The following is a 19,285-nucleotide window of genomic DNA, read 5'->3' as shown; positions in this document are numbered from 1 at the left end:
GAAGACAGAGCTGTAAGTCAATACTGATAATAACAGAAAAAACAACAATAATAGTGAAAGACAGAATGAGTGCCCGGGAGAGATATCAGGAGAGGTATATCTGGGCAAAGAGGAAGAAGTAGCTAATATTCTGATAAGAGGGAAGGAGAAACCTTTAAAGCAGAGCTGGCATTTGAAATGAGCCAGGATTCTAGGAGCTAAAGCAGGACACTGCCGGTCATGGGGGCAGTGAGGGCAGAGAGCACAGCACATCCAGGGAAAGCTGTGTACCACATTGTCACTGGTCAGAGGAGCCACAGAATGGCTCATGAGAAAAGTGGTGGAAAAATAACTTTAGGTCAGATTTTGGAGGGTCTTGAATGCCCAACTGAAAAAACACTGGGTGTTTTGGAGAAGGGGAAAATGATCCAGGCTAGATTTGAGAACTGGCTGCAGTCAGGAAGCCATAGGAGGAACAGCTTTATAAGTATAGATGGCTTCGTCCCAATGACTTCTACTAATTTTGTTGAGAGTACATAATATTTCATGAGTCCTACTTTTCACCAAACAGTATTTATTCAGGTCTGTCACTGTGCTTATTGCCATTATCCATTGAAATTTAGGTTAACAAGAATAACAAAATCCCCACAGGGGCTGACACTCAGGACCAGTACAGCTATCCGAGTGATTAAAATACAGACATAACCTCCCTCCATGTTGGTTGCCAAAGAGCTGCTGCTTTAAGGTTCTCAGATAACCCCCCACTGGAATCCTCCCCCAACAGCCACAGGCCCTACCACTATCCAGCAAGTGGGGTTCGTCTGGCACAGTAGGACTCCTTCATGACCTCTTTCTGCTAAAGCCAGCCTGTTTTGACTGTTTTTCTCTAAAAGATGGGGTAAAAAAAATGTTAAATATCTGGAAGCAGACAGACTGCCCCTTCTGAATTTACAAATCATTGACCTGATTGACGGTCAGAGAACTGAGGATACTGGTCCATTCTTCATGCTTTTTCTGGAGAAAATCCAGAAACAAGGCCGATCTCCAGAGCAGTTCTTAAGATGTTTAAAGAGGTATGGAGCTTCTCCATGCTGCCAAGAGAAGGAATCCCTGAAACAAGAGGCTTCACAGTGGGATTAATTCATCTGAAGGTCGTACAGTTGGTTTTTTTGTTGCGTCCAGAATCCCATCACTTTTTCCCTGATGCTTAAAAAAATTGAACTTGCTCGATTTTTCAAAGCATGAGGCACTGGAGCCAAATGTCAGCGATCCTTCCTGTACTGGGGATTCTGTATGCACAATAATTGATTCTCTGCTCTTCAAAGAAAGACAGTTTTTGAAAAGCTAGGCCATTTATTTTCACAGGTGAGTTAAAAACTTTGGCTCTGTTGGACCGGGAGAGGGTCCCTGCATACAGCCTCATCGCCAGGGCCACCGACGGGGGTGGCAGGTTCTGCCAGTCTGACGTCCGTCTGATCCTGGAGGATGTGAACGATAACCCCCCAGTGTTTTCGTCCGACCACTATAACGCCTGTGTCTATGAGAACACAGCCACCAAGGCTCTGTTGACCAGAGTTCAAGCAGTAGATCCCGATGTCGGTAAGTCAGCTGCACTGATGGGATGTCTCCCTGTTTGTACATTTGACACATCTTCAGGTGCTACCTGTCCTTTAGTTTCATCAGCCCACCTTGGCTCCTTACCATGAAAACAAGTACATTAAACCACATTTCAGCTCTTCCACTGACACACTTCATATGCACAAGAGAACTCTACAAGGCATCTTCCCGCCTCTTTCTAGGATTTGAAGAAGCGATACTATGAATTCCTTTACCTTTTAACAAAGAGCTTGGGGTTTGCATTTTTTTTAACCTTTAGCATAAAAATAATAGCTTTCTTACTTGCCCATTCCTCCTGAACATAGTTAAAATGCTGTGTTGTGGGCTTCCCTGGTGGCACAGTGGTTGAGAGTCCGCCTGCCGATGCGGACATGGGTTCGTGCCCTGGTCTGGGAAGATCCCACATGCCGTGGAGCAGCTAGGCCCATGAGCCATGCCCGCTGGGCCTGTGCATCCGGAGCCTGTGCTCCGCAACGGGAGAGGCCACAACAGTGAGAGGCCCGCGTACTGCAAAAAAAAAAAAAAAAAAATGCTGTGTTGTGTGGCAGGGAGAATTCATTTCCATTTCTATAAAGAATTGCATCCCATGCTTTAGCTGAAATATGGCAATCTCGATTTATGGTGGTACCCATAGTGCAAAGACCAATTACGAAATGTGCTGCCAGTCCAATGTGGATTTTTTTTAACTGCCGTTTTCCAGAGTATTTTGCTCATATAAACTGACATTACTAGGAGGCGTGTGGGTGTGGGCGATAAGAAGGAATTAGAATTGAAAGTTGTTAATAAAGTTTGTGTTCCAATCCACTTTACATAATGAGATGGTGAGTTAGAAAAGATCAGAGTTAATTGCTAGGTAGTCCTTCTGAGAATTCATAAGTTATTGAGGTGACTGCATGATGGAATCTAAATACGAAAGGGCATATAGACAGCCTCTTGGTTGTGCATTTTAAGAGCTGTAAATCAGGGGACTGGGGAATGATGGGGTGTGTCTGTTATGCTAAACAGGCCTTTATATAATTCAGGGTGTTATTGTTTAATTCTGAATTGAAAGAAAAATTATTGGACTAATGGAAAAGTAAATACATGATAATTAGTTGAAAACAAATGTAGAGCCCAGGGTCCCTGCATATTTCCCCTTAGAGAAATTAGTGGCTACACTATGAATTATTGTTCTTACATCATTAGCATAATTTTTGAGGCTGAGAACCAACACTTTAAAATCTGCATATTGTAAAGCTTGGTTAAAAAAAAAATGATAAACAGGAAAAGACTCTTATTTTTGGCTGTGCCACGTGGCTTATGGGATCTTAGCTCCCCGACCAGGGATCAAACCCGGGCCCTTGGCAGTGAAAGCGCCGAGTCCTAACCACTAGACCACCAGGGAATTCCGGAAAAGACCCTTTTATTGATTTATAATTATGTAATACTTACAAATACTCTTTTTTAAATGAGGATTGGAAAACATTCTGTGGACTCTTGATAGCAGACTTTTGGGGAAAAGAGGACAGAAATCATGCAAATGAATCATTAATAATTTAAATTTGACTCTGAGAATGTGTAATTGGGCCAGAGATGAAATTTTAAGATCTAAAAACTTTTTAATTTAAATTAAAATTTCAATTTTAAAAAATTGGAGTTTTTCTACTCACCTCCTTCCTAAAGGAACTGGCTATGCTCTATGTACTAGAGACTGTACAGAACACAGAGGGAGTCTGATCAGTGCACATGATGTTTCAGACAGTGGAGGTGGGGAGAAGTTACTGACTCACAGATATGGTTGTGCTGGAGGGTATGCAGTTAGCTCCATCCTTCTCACTTCTTCTGAGTCAGCTGTCCGGGTTGGCAGTTGGGGAAGAAGGGTTGACCAGACTCTGGGCATTAGCAGGACAGAGATGATAAAGCCTTTCAAAGACCAAACCCAGAATAACGACCTTATCAGCACCTCCCTCTGCTCATTTGCACTAATTAGCAAAAAAATTAGCTTACGCTCAGAGCTTCAAACAGACATGGAGGTTATGAGTGCTGCTCATATAAGATGTGTTCACCAGGCTATTGTATTCGCTTCCGGAAAACCAGAGCATAGGAAACCAGATTCTGGGTCATATTCTCAGTTTTTGTAGAATTCGTTTAGCTTTAAAAAAATAAAAACTAAGACAGCCGGGAAAGAACAAATGAACACCTCTAAAAAGGCAAGCTGAGCACCTACTATTTCCAGGCACCATGCTGAGGAGGTGGGTGTGAAGGTCTTGTTCAGAGCCTGCAGGGGGATTCCAGAGTCAAACCCACATTCTCCAGAGTCCCGGGTGTCAGTGACTGGGGGCTCATGCCATTTTCATTAGCAACCTGATTCCCCATTTCTCCATCTTCTGTAAGGCATCACAGAGGAGCGTTGAACCGCATACTGAGATGACCAGTTTGTGGAGTGGGCGAATCATCTGGTGGCCAAACTCAGCCTCTGGCCTGAAGCTGAGTTTGCACATGAATCGTTAAGACTGAATCCAGCCCTCCAGTATCTTTAGTTTGGCTTACATACAGTGTTCCAAAAAGTTTGAATTAATTGTCAATAAAAGTCAAGAGATATTTATTTAAATTTTCAATTTCTGGCATTTTCTAAAAACAGCACTCAGAAGACTCAGCAATTCCAGATGCACAGTCCCACCATGGTAGGAGCTTAATAGCAGCTCCCTCCTTGATACCAGCCAGTTCTCACCCTCCCAATCCCCAGCCATCTCACTTACTTATGTTACCACCTGACTTCATAGGCCCCTCTCTAAAGTGACAAGGAAATGTCTGATTTTTAAAGAACTTTTAATTTTGAAATAATCATAGATTCACAGGAAGTTGCCAAAAACAAAAATGTACAGGAGGTGGCATGTACTTTTCACCCAACCCTTTCTCCCAATGATACCATCTTGCATAACTGTAGTACACTCAGATTTTGGCGCAGGTGCGTATGTGTGGTTGTGTGTGTGTGGTTGTGTGGTTATGTGTGTGGTTGTGTGTGTGTGTGGTTGTGTGTGTGTGTGTGGTTGTGTGTGTGTGTGTGGTTGTGTGTGGTTGTGTGTGTGTGTGTGGTTCTATGCAGTTTTATCACCTGTGCAGCTTCATGTAACCACCACACCCACTTCCTCTGCACGCTTCCTTCCCAGTCTCTAACCCCTGGCAACCACTAATCTCCGTATCTATAATTTTGTTATTTCACAAATGTTATTTAAATGGAATCGTGTAGTTTGTCACCTTTTGAAAATGGCCTTTTTCACTCAGCATCATTCCTTTGAGATCCATCCAAGTGGTCTAATTGGTTTCTGACCCTAGTGAAGAACATTGGTTCCATTTGTAAAAATGACAGGGCTATTTGGTTCATGAAACTTCTTTTGTTAAGCATATTTCTTTACCTAAAGTTACAAACGATTTCAACAGCATTTGGCTGCAGTATATACTAAGTCACTATAAACTGCAGAAAAAAGTCAAAGATATATTAATCTGAAATCCAATTCCATTGCTTCATAAATTCAAAATGCTTACAGTGACTTGCTAACCTTTCATATCCTGGTTTCCTAATTTTAAAAAATTTTATTGCTTTTAGCCAAACAACTCTTTTCCTATGCCAAATTCATTACTCATAATGAACCAACTGCCTAGGTCAGGAATAAAATAAAAACAGGAAGACAAGACCATTTTAGCACCCAATTTATGAGTTCTAAGAAATAGCACGGCAACTGTCTAGATTTCAGCATTAAATTCTTAGTTTTCCTGTAAAATGGAAACATCCTCAATCCCATGAACTAATGACACAACTTTATGACCTAACATTTATAAAAATTTAATCCTTTCAGTAAAGATTAGGAGACCTTTTGTTGCACCACCTCTTTGGGGTTAATATTTTACTATTTACCGTACCTCTTAAGGTAGGAATTGTGTCCAGGTTCTCAATTTTGAGGGTTTTTTTTAAGCTAGCAAAGGGAATATGCAGAGGTGAAAATCGAAGCTAAAATCTGTGACCATTTTAGGCAAAGTGACATGGAAATAAAATGTAAACTTGCACTGGAAAATATGCCAGAGACCATGATTTATTGAGAGGCTAATGTCCAGATATTTGAAATTCAAGAGGACATATTTTTCCTCTTATGGATCAGGGACATAAAGCAAGGAAATGTTCTAATGAGCAACTCACTCCTTTCCTGTAAAATATTTCCTACAAAGTTTAGAACTTCTTTCAGGGATTTTGGAGAAACTTGGAAGCCTGTAACATGCATTACATTTATTTTCCATTCAATATAACTGATATTTAATGAGTAGCCACATAGCAGGCATTCTAAAAGTAACTATACAAGGAATGTGCAGTGACGGCCCAGTTACTATGCAGTAGTGAAGGGCATGAATCAGCAACACATAGACCTTGAATAAAAGGCAGAGCTCACAGAATGAATGTGATTCAACAGGCGGAGGGAGACAGGCCTTCAGGAAGACAGAAACCAGGAGGATGAAGTTGCAAATCTGGGAAACTCTGGACCCAATTAAATAGTTGGGAGATCATCACATGGTCAAGGACAGAGAGAAGGCAGTGAGATGAGAGAAGGCATCTGGGCCTGATTGTGGTGGTTCACAAAGACCAGGAATTGTGTGCTTAAACCAATAGATAGAAAAGAACCACCGAGCACTTTGGAGAAAAGAAATTCATCAGTTCTGGGTTTGAGAAATGCTAATCTGATAGGAGCATCTAACATGGGCATTAGGAAATCTTCTAGGAGAGTATCAAGAAAGATCACAGGGGCCAAAATTCGAGTAGTAGCTTTGGGATTTAAAAGGAAGGAGCAGGGACTTCCCTGGTGGTCCAGTGGCTAAGACTTCATGCTCCCAATGCAGGGGGCACAGGATTGATCCCTGGTCAGGGAACTAGATCCCCCATGCCACAACTAAGAGTTCACATTCCGTAACTAAAGATCCCTCATGCTGCAATGAAGATCCTACACACGGCAACAAAGATACTGCATGCCATAACTAAGACCTGGTACAGGCAAATAAATAAATAAAAGGAAGGAGCAGAGGAGAGAGAGATTTTACATGTGAAATCTGTCGATTTTGGTGCTGACTGGATTGAAGGCACAATGGACAGGCTAGACAAGAACTCAAACTCGTGCACCAGGTGCAGGTGCTGCTTGCACAGAAATAGCTTAGGTAGCCTGAAGCAGGACTTGGTGTAGAAAGATGAAAAACTGGAGACACATTGGGAACTAAAGTACAGTCCTTCAGGAAGAAGTCGGGAATAAAGATAACAAGTTTGTTAATCATGACAGAGTAGGGAGGCTTTGCCTTCGAGGGGTTTACAGTCATAGTGGGAAACAGGCAAGGACAAAAGAACATTCAAAGAAAGGTAGATAGCTAGTGGGAAGCAGCCGCATAGCACAGGGAGATCAGCTTGGTGCTTTGTGACCACCTGGAGGGGTGGGATAGAGAGGGTGGGAGGGAGACGCAAAAGGGAGGGGATATGGGAACATATGTATATGTATAACTGATTAAATTTGTTATAAAGCAAAAAATAAAAAATAAATAAATAAATAAATAAAACAGCTGGTAAAAAAAAAAGAAAAATGGAATCAATGTTATAAAAGAGTTGCATCTGTAAAAGTAGGAATTTTGCTTATTTTTTAATTTAATTTCTATTTTATATTGGACTACAGTTGATTTACAATGTTGTGTTAGTTTCAGGTGTACAGTAAAGTGATTCACTTATACATATACCTATATTCATTCTTTTGCAGATTTTTTCCCATATAGGTTATTACAGAATATTGAGTAGAGTTCCCTACACTATACAGTAGGTCTTTGTTGATTATCTGTTTTATATATAGTAGTGTGTGTATGTTAATCCCAGACTCCTAATTTATCCCTCCCCCCATGTTTCCCCTTTGGTAATCATAAGTTTGTTTTCAAAGTCTGTGAGTCTGTTTCTGTTTTGTAAATAAGTTCTTTTGTACCATTCTTTTAGATTCCACATATAAGCAATATCATATGATATTTGTTTTTCTCTGCCTGACTTACTTCACTTAGTATGATAATTTCTAGGTCCATCCATGTTGCTGCTAATGACATTATTTCATTCTTATTTGTGGCTAAGTAATATTCCATTGTATATATGTACCACATCTTTTTGTCCATTCCTCTCTCAATGGACATTTAGGTTGCTTCCATGTCTTGGCTTTGTAAATAGTGCTGCAATGAACATTGGGGTTCATGTATCTTTTGGATACAATTTTGGATAATTCAAACAGAGTCATGTACCAAAATGTTCATTGCAGCTCTATTTACAATAGCCAGGACGTAGAAGCAACGTAAGTGTCCATTGACAGATGAATGGGTAAGGAAGATGTGGCACATATATACAATGGAATATTGCTCAGCCATAAAAAGGAACGAAATTGAGTTATTTTTAATGAGGTGGATGGACCTAGAGACTGTCATACAGACTGAAGTAAGTCAGACAGAGAAAAACAAATACCATATGTTAACACATATATATGGAATCTAAAAAAAAAAATCTTCATGAAGAACCTAAGGACGAGATGGGAATAAAGATGCAGACCTACTAGAGAATGGACTTGAGGACATGGGGAGGGGGAAGGGTAAGCTGGGACGAAGTGAGAGAGTGGCTTGAACATATATACACTACCAAATGTAAAATCGATAGCTAGTGGGAAGCAGCCGCATAGCACAGGGAGATTAGCTTGGTGCTTTGTGACCACCTAGAGGGTTGAGATAGGGAGGGTGGGAGCAAGGGAGATGCAAGAGGCAGGAGATATGGGGATATATGTATATGTATAGCTGATTCACTTTGTTATATAGCAGAAACTAACAGACCATTGTAAAGCAATTATACTCCAATAAAGATGTTAAAAAAAAAGGGGGTGGGGGCTTGAAATTGGGTCAAGAAAAGGGGAACGATCCAGTAGCAAAAGAGAAAGAAAGAGATGAGGATTGTATTAGCCAAGATAGGCTTGACGAGACTGAGGTAACTTTTTAAAAATCTCAGTGGCTTAGTCCAGCAAAAGTTTAATTCTTGCCCCGAAGTACAGGTTAGCATGAGTTCATTCAGTGACGTGGAGATCTGGTCCCTCCATCCTGAAATCAGCATCTTCTTGACCTTTCGTGCCCAAGGTCACTGCAGCAGGAGAGGAGAGGGATGAAGGAGGCACACAGGCTTTTAGCTAACTCAGTCTGGGAGAGACCCACATCACTCTGTCACTTTCCCTTGCCCAGAAGTAGGCAGAAGAGGCTGGGGAATGTAGGAGAGGCCATGGGGTATTTGGTGAGCACTCGTTGTCTCTGCCACAGTGATGAAAGCAGGAAAGGACAACTGCCCCAGCAGGTCCCAAAGAGACTGGAGAGGGTAGCATTACTCATATGAGTAGGGAGGTTGAGCCTCAGCAATTTGGAGAGACCACTTGACTTTAGAAATCAAAAGAAGGAGAGGGGCAAAAAGAAAAAAAAAAACTGACACTCAAAGGAAGAAACTTAGAGGGAGATGCTGAGGATAACCCAGTTAGGAGGCACACATCCACCCTCAGACATCTCCATGTGGTAACAGGAGACTAACATGGCGGCAACTGGGCTGGGCGCTCTGAGGTGAGGGAAGGGAGCTAGTTTCAGGGGCTAAAGGCAACATGAGAGGGAGTCACCAAGAAGTGGGGAAGAGAAATTCCTCACCCACTGAGGGCTCTGTAGGTGCTGGGTTATGGAAATGAACAGATCCAACCAGTAGAGTGAATTACATAAATAGAAAAGATGAGAAGTTCTCTCTCAGAGTCTTCCAGAATGATGCTTTTCTCTCTAAAGTTAATAGTTAGATCCTCATATTAACAGAGAACAGGAAAGAAACAGAGTACACGTATCTCTTGACAGAACTTTTCCATTTTTTTTTTCTGACTGCATCGCGTAGCCTGTGGGATCCTAGCTCCCCAACCAGGAAGTGCAGAGTCCCAACCTCTGGACCACCAGGGAATTCCCAGAACTTTTCCATTTTTACCCAAGTGTTTGTTTTCCAGCAGCCCTCAGCATCCTTAATTTTGCACTGTCATTCACTGTAGTAATGTAAGCTTGCAGTCCATGTTGGGGATTCATTTTCTGCATATTTCACGAGGGAGATAGATGGCATCATGACTCCAAGCGTGCTCTCATGGGACAGAAGCTGGAATGAACTTGGTTTTCCAGAGAATGGATCTTGTCGGAATGAAGGGCTGGCCCAGTATCTCAGAGCATCATTTGCTCTGAGCGTGTAGCTCCTCATGAAGGAGCAGGAAATTATTTACCTGAGAGGAATGTTCACAAAAATAACCACTGAGGGTTATTAAATAGAGATCTTTCTGACCAAACCACTTTAAATGAATCTCTCCAGTTGTTTCTTGCCTCTTCTGACACATTCCTAGCCTTGTGTGGCTGCCACTTGTTGAGCCGTGAAAAAAGACTCAGGAAGAACAGCTAAGAGATGAGTTAAGTGCAAGTGCACCACAAAGTGCTGGAAGGATGACAGAAAAGCATGTGGGTCGAGCGCTCTGGGCTGGCTGTTTCCTGCATCATCCTGGGATGAAGTCTGAGGGAGGGTCATTCAGACCAGTCTGTCAGAGTCAGAAACATTTGTCTACTGGAGCTCTCCCTTACCTTCAGATATGATGGCCAAAGCTTCAACTCCTGGGATGGTGTTAGGTTTTAAATATTCCCTCGTCACCCTTCTGGTCTCACAGAGGTCCCTGTAATGGAGTTTGATTTTAAGTCTTTCATCATCACCTTCTAGTCTCATGGAGGAAAACAAATATCCATTCAGCATGTACTCTTGGAAGGACTTAGCTGAATATGCTACCTTTACACTGGGCCCCAAAAGCAAAAGAAAAATGTCACACCTGACAAAAGAGGTAAATTCTGAAGCATTCCTTTTCCATAGCCTTTGGCACCCGGCTGTGTGGGGCAGAGAGAAGTGTCAGTCTGTGGAGTCTGTGAAGGAAGTTGGAGGTACCCATGTATCCCACAATGGAGGCATGCAGGTGGCCTGCCATTTTTCTCTTTTAAGACTTCCCAAGTAGATAGCTTCTTGGCAGCCTCATAGCTCCGCTGAGCCAGCAGCCCTGGCCTCCTCAGGACCCTGCATATCATGGGGTTAATCCCTAAATGTCCTTAAGGGACACATCTCCTAGTAACCAGAGATCAAGAGGCCACATGGGTGTGTAGAAAGCCCTGGATGATTAGTGCCCTGTGCTGTGTGCAAGCTTCATGACCTTCGGCTAGTAACTGGTCTCCCCCAGACTGTTTCCTCTTCTATCAGTATAATGTTAGAAGGACAGGAGTAGTGCTTGCTTTGCCAAGCTTGAAGGGTGAGTGAGAGGCTCATCCAAGAGTGACTAGAAAGGAGGGAACTACATTGAGCCACATCTGCCCTCTTTGCAGCTGGATATCCTGCTCTAATCTCCAGCAGCATCTCAAGATTTTCCTTACATGGAACTGCTTGCATATCTCTTCTCTTCTACTCTTAAGCCCCGAAAGGCAAGACTGGGGATTGCTAAGAATTTTAAATGAAAATAATCATAATACGACTAACAACATTTACTTTGTGAGCTTCTACTACATACCAGGCACCGTGCCAAGTACTGCAGATACATTATTTCCTCTTCTCACAACAACTTCTGCAGGTTGGCAGATATTTTTGTTATTGTTCTATTTAACATATGAATAAACTCTGAAGGGTGAACTTGCCCTGAAAGAAAAACTAGTTAGTGGCACCAAAGGAGGCTTGGTTAATAGATATCAATAGTTATATTTTAGTCAAGGGCAGTGGTTTTCAAAAAGTGGTCCCTGGACCAAGAGTATCACCTGAGAGCTTGTTGGAAATTGGACTAATTCCCAGGCGATATTAATGCTGCTGTCCCAGGACTGCACTTGAAGAGCCACTTGCTTAGGGATTCCTAAACTTTTTGTGCCACCCGTACTTTGACAGTTTGGTGACACCTACAGATTGTGTCTCAGGATAATGTTTTACAATTCATAAAATAAAATACAAAAAGTGACAGAAGAAATGGGGTCCAAATATTTTTTAAACTTGTTATATAGTAATATGAAGTTCTGCCTTAATACATTAAATAAGATCTAGCACAGTAGATCTCATAACTTTTATATTTTGGAGTAGTGGTAAGCGGGGGGGGGGGGTATGTGCCACAACTATAAATTATGAAAATAGTTGTGATTTCTGTTGGTCACAAAAGCACAGCTGCTGCTCATACTACAGTGATCGGTTGCCAACATTTACCATTGAATGTTGTGCTAAATCCAGTTAGAGGTTAATGAAAATAAAGATGTAAATTTTTCCCTCGGTGGTAGGCAGCTTCTAAGATGACCCCCAAGGACCACCCCCCTACCTCTTGGTCTTCCCATCTCTCTCCTCGAGAGTCCGCTGGACATACTGACTCCTGATTCACTTCTAATGAATAGAATATGGTAGAAGTGATGGCTGATATCACTTCTGAGATAAGCTTACAGAAAGACTGTGACTTCCCTCTTGGGCATGCTCTCTGTATTAGTCTGCCTGGGCTGCCATAACAAGATACCATAGACTGAGGGGCTTAAACAGCAGAAACTAATGTTCTCAGTTCTGGAGGCTGGATGTCAGCTCAGGGTGCCAGCATGGTCAGTTCCTGGCTCACAAGTGGCTGCCTTCTCACTGGCGCTCACATGACCTTTCCTTGGTGTGTGCAGAGAGGGAAAGAGCTCTCTCTGCCTTCCTCTTCTTATAGGCCACCAATCTTGTTGGGCTAGGACCCCACCCTTATGACCTCTTGAACCTTAATATCTCCTAAAAGCCCTATCTCTAAATACAGTCACATTAAGGGTTAGCTCTTCAACATTCGGATTTGGTGGGGGACACAATTCTGGGCAAAGCACTCCCTCTGACTCTCTCTTGCATCGCTCACTCTGGGGAAGAGAGCTAGGATATGGTGAGGCAGCCCTGTGAGGGGCCCACATGCCAAGGGACTCAGTACCACCAACGATTGCATGAGTGAACTTGAAAGTGGACCCCATGCCCGCGTCCACTGGAACCTTCAGATGAAACTGCAGCCCTGCCCAACAGCTTGACTGAAGCCTCATGAGAAACCTTGAGCCACAGAGAGCCAGCTAAGCCATTCCTGCCCCACAGAAACGACGAGGTATTAATATTTGTTGTTTCATGCTGCTAAGTTCTGGGGTAGTTTGGCATGGAGCAATAGAGAACTAATACACTAGTGCAAGTTCATGGACCTCCTGAATTCTACCCACAAATCCTTAAGAATTCCCCATCATAGCCATTATCCTTTCACAGGCTTTACCCAGAGGGAAGGAGGGCTCAAGTGGGCCAGGGGCAATCAAAACAGGGCCTTCCCTCCAGGAGAAGTGGCTCAGCCAAGCTGGGAACATGGCTGCCATGACGTGGGCAGGGTGAGTGATGACGTAACAGCTGTTGGCTGCTCTTTGCTGCTGTTCTCCTGGATTCATGGATTCTCCCTGGGGCACTAGGCCTACTCCTTCTGTGAATCATAGTCCTTATAGATCTTGGAATGTTATGCTGGGAAGGACCTGAGACTAAATCCAGTCAAAACCCTTCTTTTTCTGAGAAGGGAACTGGGGCTCAGAGATAAAGAGACTTACCCAAGATGACTTCGTTAGTGGCAGAGCTGGATCTAAAAGGAGGGTACCCTGATACCTCAGTGCAATGCTCTTTTCTATTCTCTAGTCATTTCTACCAGAAGATGTTGTGGGGTTTTTTTTATATATTTTAATAGCTTTTAATAGCTTCATCAATTCTTCGGACAGAGATGAAAATTTTATTTTATTTTTAAAATTAAAAAAAAATTTATTGAAATATAGTTGATTTACAATGTTATGTTAGTTTCAGGTGTACAGCAAAGTGGTTCAGTTATACATATATAAATATACATATTCCAGAAGATGTTTTGAGAAGGATTCAATTCTGATGTCAGCCTGTGTGCTCTTAAATATCATGTATTCTATGTCTTTCCTTAACGCCTTAGAAATTATTACCTCTAAGCTGCATAAATCAGTGATTTAATATGTTTTTTTTCCTTCCCCAAAGCCCTGCTATTTTCTTTTTTTTTTAAGAACTCTTATGATTTATTCCCTTAACTTTCAAGTCCTGCTATTTTCTGAAGTATTAAATCTTTGAAGGCAGCTGAGAAACTGTTAAAATGTTTGTAAAAACTAAATAATCCCCCTAAAGACAGAGACATGAGCCGTTCTCTGGAGCACATTGTAGCCAAAGCCCTTTGTCTGTTGTAGATATCAAAAAAGATAATCTCATGCTTGAAGCCTTTCTCCAAAGAGCCCCAAGCCCTCATGCATGTAATCTTGCTACAGCTAGGACAGACCTTCATACTCCCACTGACAGATGGAGAAACTGAAGTTCAAAAAGGCTTGGTGCCCCCTCCCAAGGCGTTTGTAAAATGGGTAATAGTCCTGAGTAAAGAGCTCCAGGGTGCCATAAAACCCTTCCTGAATTCTTTACCTTCCACCAGCATCAGGATGTCTGCTGCAATACATGCAGCTATGTGGCAGACTGTGACACCCCATCACCTCTGGGTCACATTGTCCTGTCACTTTGGGAATCACAAAGGGGCTTTGGGATGAGACCAGATTAAATATCCCAGTTCCAACCCTTACTAACTGTCTGGCTTTAAATAAGTTCCCCAGCCCCTCTGAACTCCTCTTCCTCCCTGGAAAAATGAGATATTAATTCCTTGTTTTCACTCCAGAGCTCCTGGAGGGCTGGCATACCAGCCCAGTCACGAGTGCAGGCAAGGCACCAGCCACCCAGTACATGCTCGATACATATCTGCTGAACTGCCAAGTTGTTGGGAGAACTAAATAGACATTCCACCTAAATTCCCTAACGTCATGTCTAGAACATATGTGGATTCCTTCCTCAGGTGTTTTTACACACAGAGCCTGGGCTCCCTTGTGTAGAAATCTCAGAGGCTGGAAATTCCCCTCTCCAGTCATTGGAGATAATATTTCTGTCACACAGGGCTTAATTTGGGAATGGACTGACCTCCCCTATGCCCAAGAAAATAGGATGCCTTCAGTTGATTAGGGCCCTAGGAACTACCCCCTCCCAAATCCAGAATCCAGCAGCAGAGATAAAATAACACACAAAAATCAGACAAACTGGTTGTCAACCCTGGCTGTACACCAGAATCCCCTTGGGAGTTTTTAAAAATAAACATACAGGCCAGGTCTCCATCTCCAAAATCTGATTCAGGAAGTCTGAGATGGGTCTGGACGTACATTTTTTTTTCTATAGTTGACTGTGATGTCTTGCCTGGTTTAGGAGTCTTTGCATTGGACACATGTAAGTTATTATTATTACTCTTTTTAAAATCTTCCAAGCAGGGGGAGGTCAAAACAATAGTTATCAAATAAAACAGCACATTCCTTTCAGAAAGGAGTATCTTAGTGAACTGTTTCAGCAGCCACCTATAGGCAGGGAGTTCTGATTTCTAAGAGTTAATCTCTGTGACTCATTCCCGTGAATTCACACGTACACACGCTGTCTCATCCATAGATGCCACAGGTTGGTCACAGCCTTCTGAGCTGCTCCTTTGAATCAATCCTGATCCAACACACAGCAGTACACAGGATGGGTTTAAGGGAGCGCTAGATGTCTGGAGGAATTTCCAGTCACCCCTGAGCATTTTGTGCAGAATCCAAGGACCCCAGCTTTGGCTTGGTGCCTCTGCAGGGTATGTTAAGGTCAGTGGAGTGTGCTTATCAGCTCTGCTTTAGGATACATGCTATCATTTCACCTTGTGAAGACTCCTTGATGGGGGCAATTATGTTGTCCATCATCAGTGGGGAGCTCTTGGAATAACTTCTCCCGTATTACATAGCACTTCCCACCCACACACCCTCTCCATCTCACCCCTTCTGATCTTCCTTCTTCTCTCTCTGCTAATTTATCCATTAACTTCTGCCCAGTTTTTCATTTACTATAGCTATAATTGTTTATAACAGCTCTGGTAATTTGCTAGCAGCTCCGAAAACAGACAGCTTCAGCACCTGCCCTTCTAAATGTGTAATTTTGCAATACTGACCCCTTAACCCTTCTCTGAGTGCCCCTTGCAATTTCATCTTTCTTAACTTCACATATGTTCCCATCGCCCAAAATGCCCTTTCTTCTTGTCACTTTCCCACTTTGGTACTCCTGACAACTCCTGTCTTTCCTTCATGGTTCAATTCAGTTGTTTCCATCTCTGGGAAACTTCCCCTGGCCACCTCTCTCCAACAATCAGCTATATACATGTTTGTCTCCTGAGAAATAGGAGACATTTGAGGGTAGAGATGCTGTGACCTTCTTGTTTGTATCCCCAGTGCCTACCATACGGCAGAAGTCCTGTGAATATTTATTGGATGGATGAATGAATTGATCCAATGGTCAGAGTCAACAACCCACCCAGGAAACATTTTTAGTTTTACTGCTGAGTAGCAGTTCAGCATAGAAGTTCTGTGCCCCAATAGAGATGGAGTTTTAAGTACATGGTTGATGGATTGATTTATTTATAAAATAAATTAATAAATTTATTATCTATTGACTATCCCAGTTAGCAAAGGGCCAAGTCATAGATGCTTGAAAGAGTTATACCCTGATGAAATGCAACTTTTTTTTTTTTTTTTTTTTTTTGCGGTACGCGGGCCTCTCACTGTTGTGGCCTCTCCCATTGCGGAGTACAGGCTCCAGATGTGCAGGCTCAGCGGCCATGGCTCACGGGCCCAGCCGCTCCTTGGCATGTGGGATCTTCCCGGACCGGGGCACGAACCCGTGTCTCCTGCATCGGCAGGCGGCACTGCGCCACCAGGGAAGCCCGAGCTGCAACTTTTGAGAGATCACAGAAGGCAGTCTCAGCAATGGGGCCAGCTTTATCGGTGTGCAGCCTTTGCAACTGTACAGGGCCCCATGTTTAGAAGGGCCCCATTTTGGTTTAATGTTCTGCTGTGGCTGCATTGAACTTCTTCACTCTTTTTTGTAATTGAAGTATAGTTGATTTACAATATTATGTTTGTTTCAGGTGTGTACAGCAAAGTGACTCAGATATATACATATATATATATGTATATGTATGTATATGTCTATACATATATATATATATTCTTTTCCATTACAGGTTATTACAAAATATTTAATATAGTTCCCTGTGCTATACAGTAGGTCCTTGTTGTTTATTTTATATATAGTAGTGTGTATGTGTTAATGCCTCCTCCTTTGGTAACCATAAGTTTGTTTTCTCTGTGAGTCTGTTTCTGTTTTGTAAATAAGTCATTTGTTAACATTTTTTAAACAAGTGTCCCTAGATTCCACATATATGTGTTAATATAAGATATTTGTTTTTCTCTTTCTGACTTACTTCACTCTGTATGACAGACTCTAGGTCCATCCACGTCTCTACAAATGACCCAATTTCGTTCCTTTTAATGGCTGAGTAATCCAAAAAAGAGGGAATATATGTATACATATAGCTGATTCACTTCGCTGTACAGCAGAAACTAACACAACATTGTAAAAAAACCATACCCCAATAAAAAAATAAATAAATGAATTTATGAAGGATAAACAGAAACACACACACACACACACACACACACACACACACACAGAGACCCCTGCATTTTTATGTTCTGTGAGAACTCACATCTTGTGGCCAGTCTTACCCAGCAGAGCTGGTGCCAGCCCAACTGACAAGTCCCCAAGAAGTTTATGGTACACTCAGGATCTCCCTTACTCTGTGGCTGGTGCTACCTTCTGTCTTTTTTTTTTTTTTTTTTTTTTTGACTATTCAAAAAGAGTCAAAAGGGACTACTGACCCGCAGAGTTGGTATTTTGCATGTGGGAGTGTGCCAGGATTAGTTATCACCCAATGAAAAACTTTTAAAAGGCACTTAAAGCAGACATAATTAGAGAGTCTATTTAAAAGTCATTTCTGATTTCAGAAGTAATTGCAATTCCAGGGAACTCCTCAGGGCAACTTTCTACTTTATTTCCTATCATCTGAAGGCATATTTTAAAGACAGAAAAGAACGTTCAGTTTGAGCTCTTTCACTGTGATAGAATTTTATTTGCCTCCCACAGACAATGAGAGAAGAATTTGAGGCTTGCAACTTTCTTCTACTGCTTAAATAGTTTTAAGAATGTATCACTTGAAATAACTTTATAATAAGAACTTTGACCCAAAAAAAGTGATTTTCTAAGTAAAGTCAGTGCCTTTCTGAGCAGAAACTAAAATGAGGAATGGAAAGATCCATAAAAAGAATCTTATAAAAATACCTTTTTCTACAATTATTTCTAGTATGTATATTGAGAAATAAACTGGCCTGGAAAATAACCTGAAAATTTGACTACTCTCTAAGATGGATACTAAAGAATTATTTTCTATGTACATGAGTTTTATAATAGTTCATTTACTTATTACAAACATGATCTGTGTCTACTGTGTAAAATCTGGAAGGACAGACAAAAAGAAAAAAACAGTCAATTCTAACCAATGTTACCATTTTGATAGAAGTCCCTTCCACCTTGTTCTTTACAAAAATGGGCTGCTAAACTAGATACTGTTTTGTAATCTGCTTTTTTCACTGGCTTGCAAACATATTTCTGTGTCACTATATACTCTTTTATACTTTTACGTAATGATATATATAGTATTCTTTGATATGAATGTACTGTGCTTTATTCAGCCAGTCCTTATTCTTGGAAAATTGTGTAGTTACTAGTTTATTTCACAAATGAGAACATCTATTTAGCAATAGCTTTGTATATAATCTATGAATGTTTTATGTACATTTTTAGTGTTAAATATTTCTGACTTCTCCTCTTCGCACTGTTTGGAGCCTCTTCAGTTCTTTGGCCTATGCATTTGCGGTGGGCATGTAACACCAGTGTGCACACCACCCCTACCTTCATCCTGTTAGCAGGCTCATCATACGCTTGCTGTGGTCCCCTGGATGTTCCTTCTGCAGTTCAACATTCATTCTCTCCTGTTGTGTGCCAGGCCCTGGACTCAGAACCAGGATACAAAGATAATAAAACACAGTCCCTTAGCAGGGGGTGGGAGTGGGGAGTATCAGATGGAGGCAGTCAAAAGGTACAAACTTCCCATTATAGTTATAAGATAAATAAGTATTAGGGATGTAAGGTACAACATGATAAGTATAATGAACACTGCTGTATGTGATATATGAAAGTTGTTAAGAGAGCAAATCCTATGTGAGTTCTCATCACGAAGAAAAGATTTTTTTTTCTTTTTTAAAAAAATTTTGTATCTACCTGAGAGGATGGCTATTCACTAAACTTACTGTGGTAATCATTTCATGATATATGTAAGTCACATCATTATGTACACCTTAAACGTATACAGGGCTATATGTCAGTTATATCTCAATAAAACTGGGGGAAAAAGTAAAGTGGAAAGGAAAAAAAAAGACACGGTCCTTCTGCCTAAATGATACATTAATCTAGTGGGAGAAAGGATATAAATATAACTAATGAGAATGCAATAATGATGTTAAGGAAGCAAAGGGAAGGGAGCAACTGGGGAAGTTAAGGATGCTGTCCCAGAGGAGACCCTGCAAAGAATATGTAGGATTTTGACAAGTGAAGGCGGGGAAG

The 19,285-nt window shown here is 41.6% G+C and overlaps 1 protein-coding gene across 3 annotated transcripts in view; it reads left to right on the top strand.

The window, feature by feature from the left end:
* Positions 1 to 19,285, top strand: part of FAT3 (FAT atypical cadherin 3) — a gene marked incomplete at both ends in the record, with an annotated part of 565,070 nt that overhangs the window by 478,380 nt on the left and 67,405 nt on the right. For all 3 annotated transcript variants that reach the window (XM_079707440.1, XM_079707441.1, XM_079707439.1), the window contains one exon: positions 1,345 to 1,578. In XM_079707440.1, the coding sequence (XP_079563566.1) occupies positions 1,345 to 1,578 (234 nt within the window). The remainder of the gene's footprint in view (positions 1 to 1,344; positions 1,579 to 19,285) is intronic.

This window comes from Hyperoodon ampullatus (assembly GCF_949752795.1).
Source record: "Hyperoodon ampullatus genome assembly, chromosome: 7".
NCBI lineage: Eukaryota > Metazoa > Chordata > Mammalia > Artiodactyla > Ziphiidae > Hyperoodon > Hyperoodon ampullatus.
This window is presented reverse-complemented; position numbering and strand designations above follow the sequence as displayed.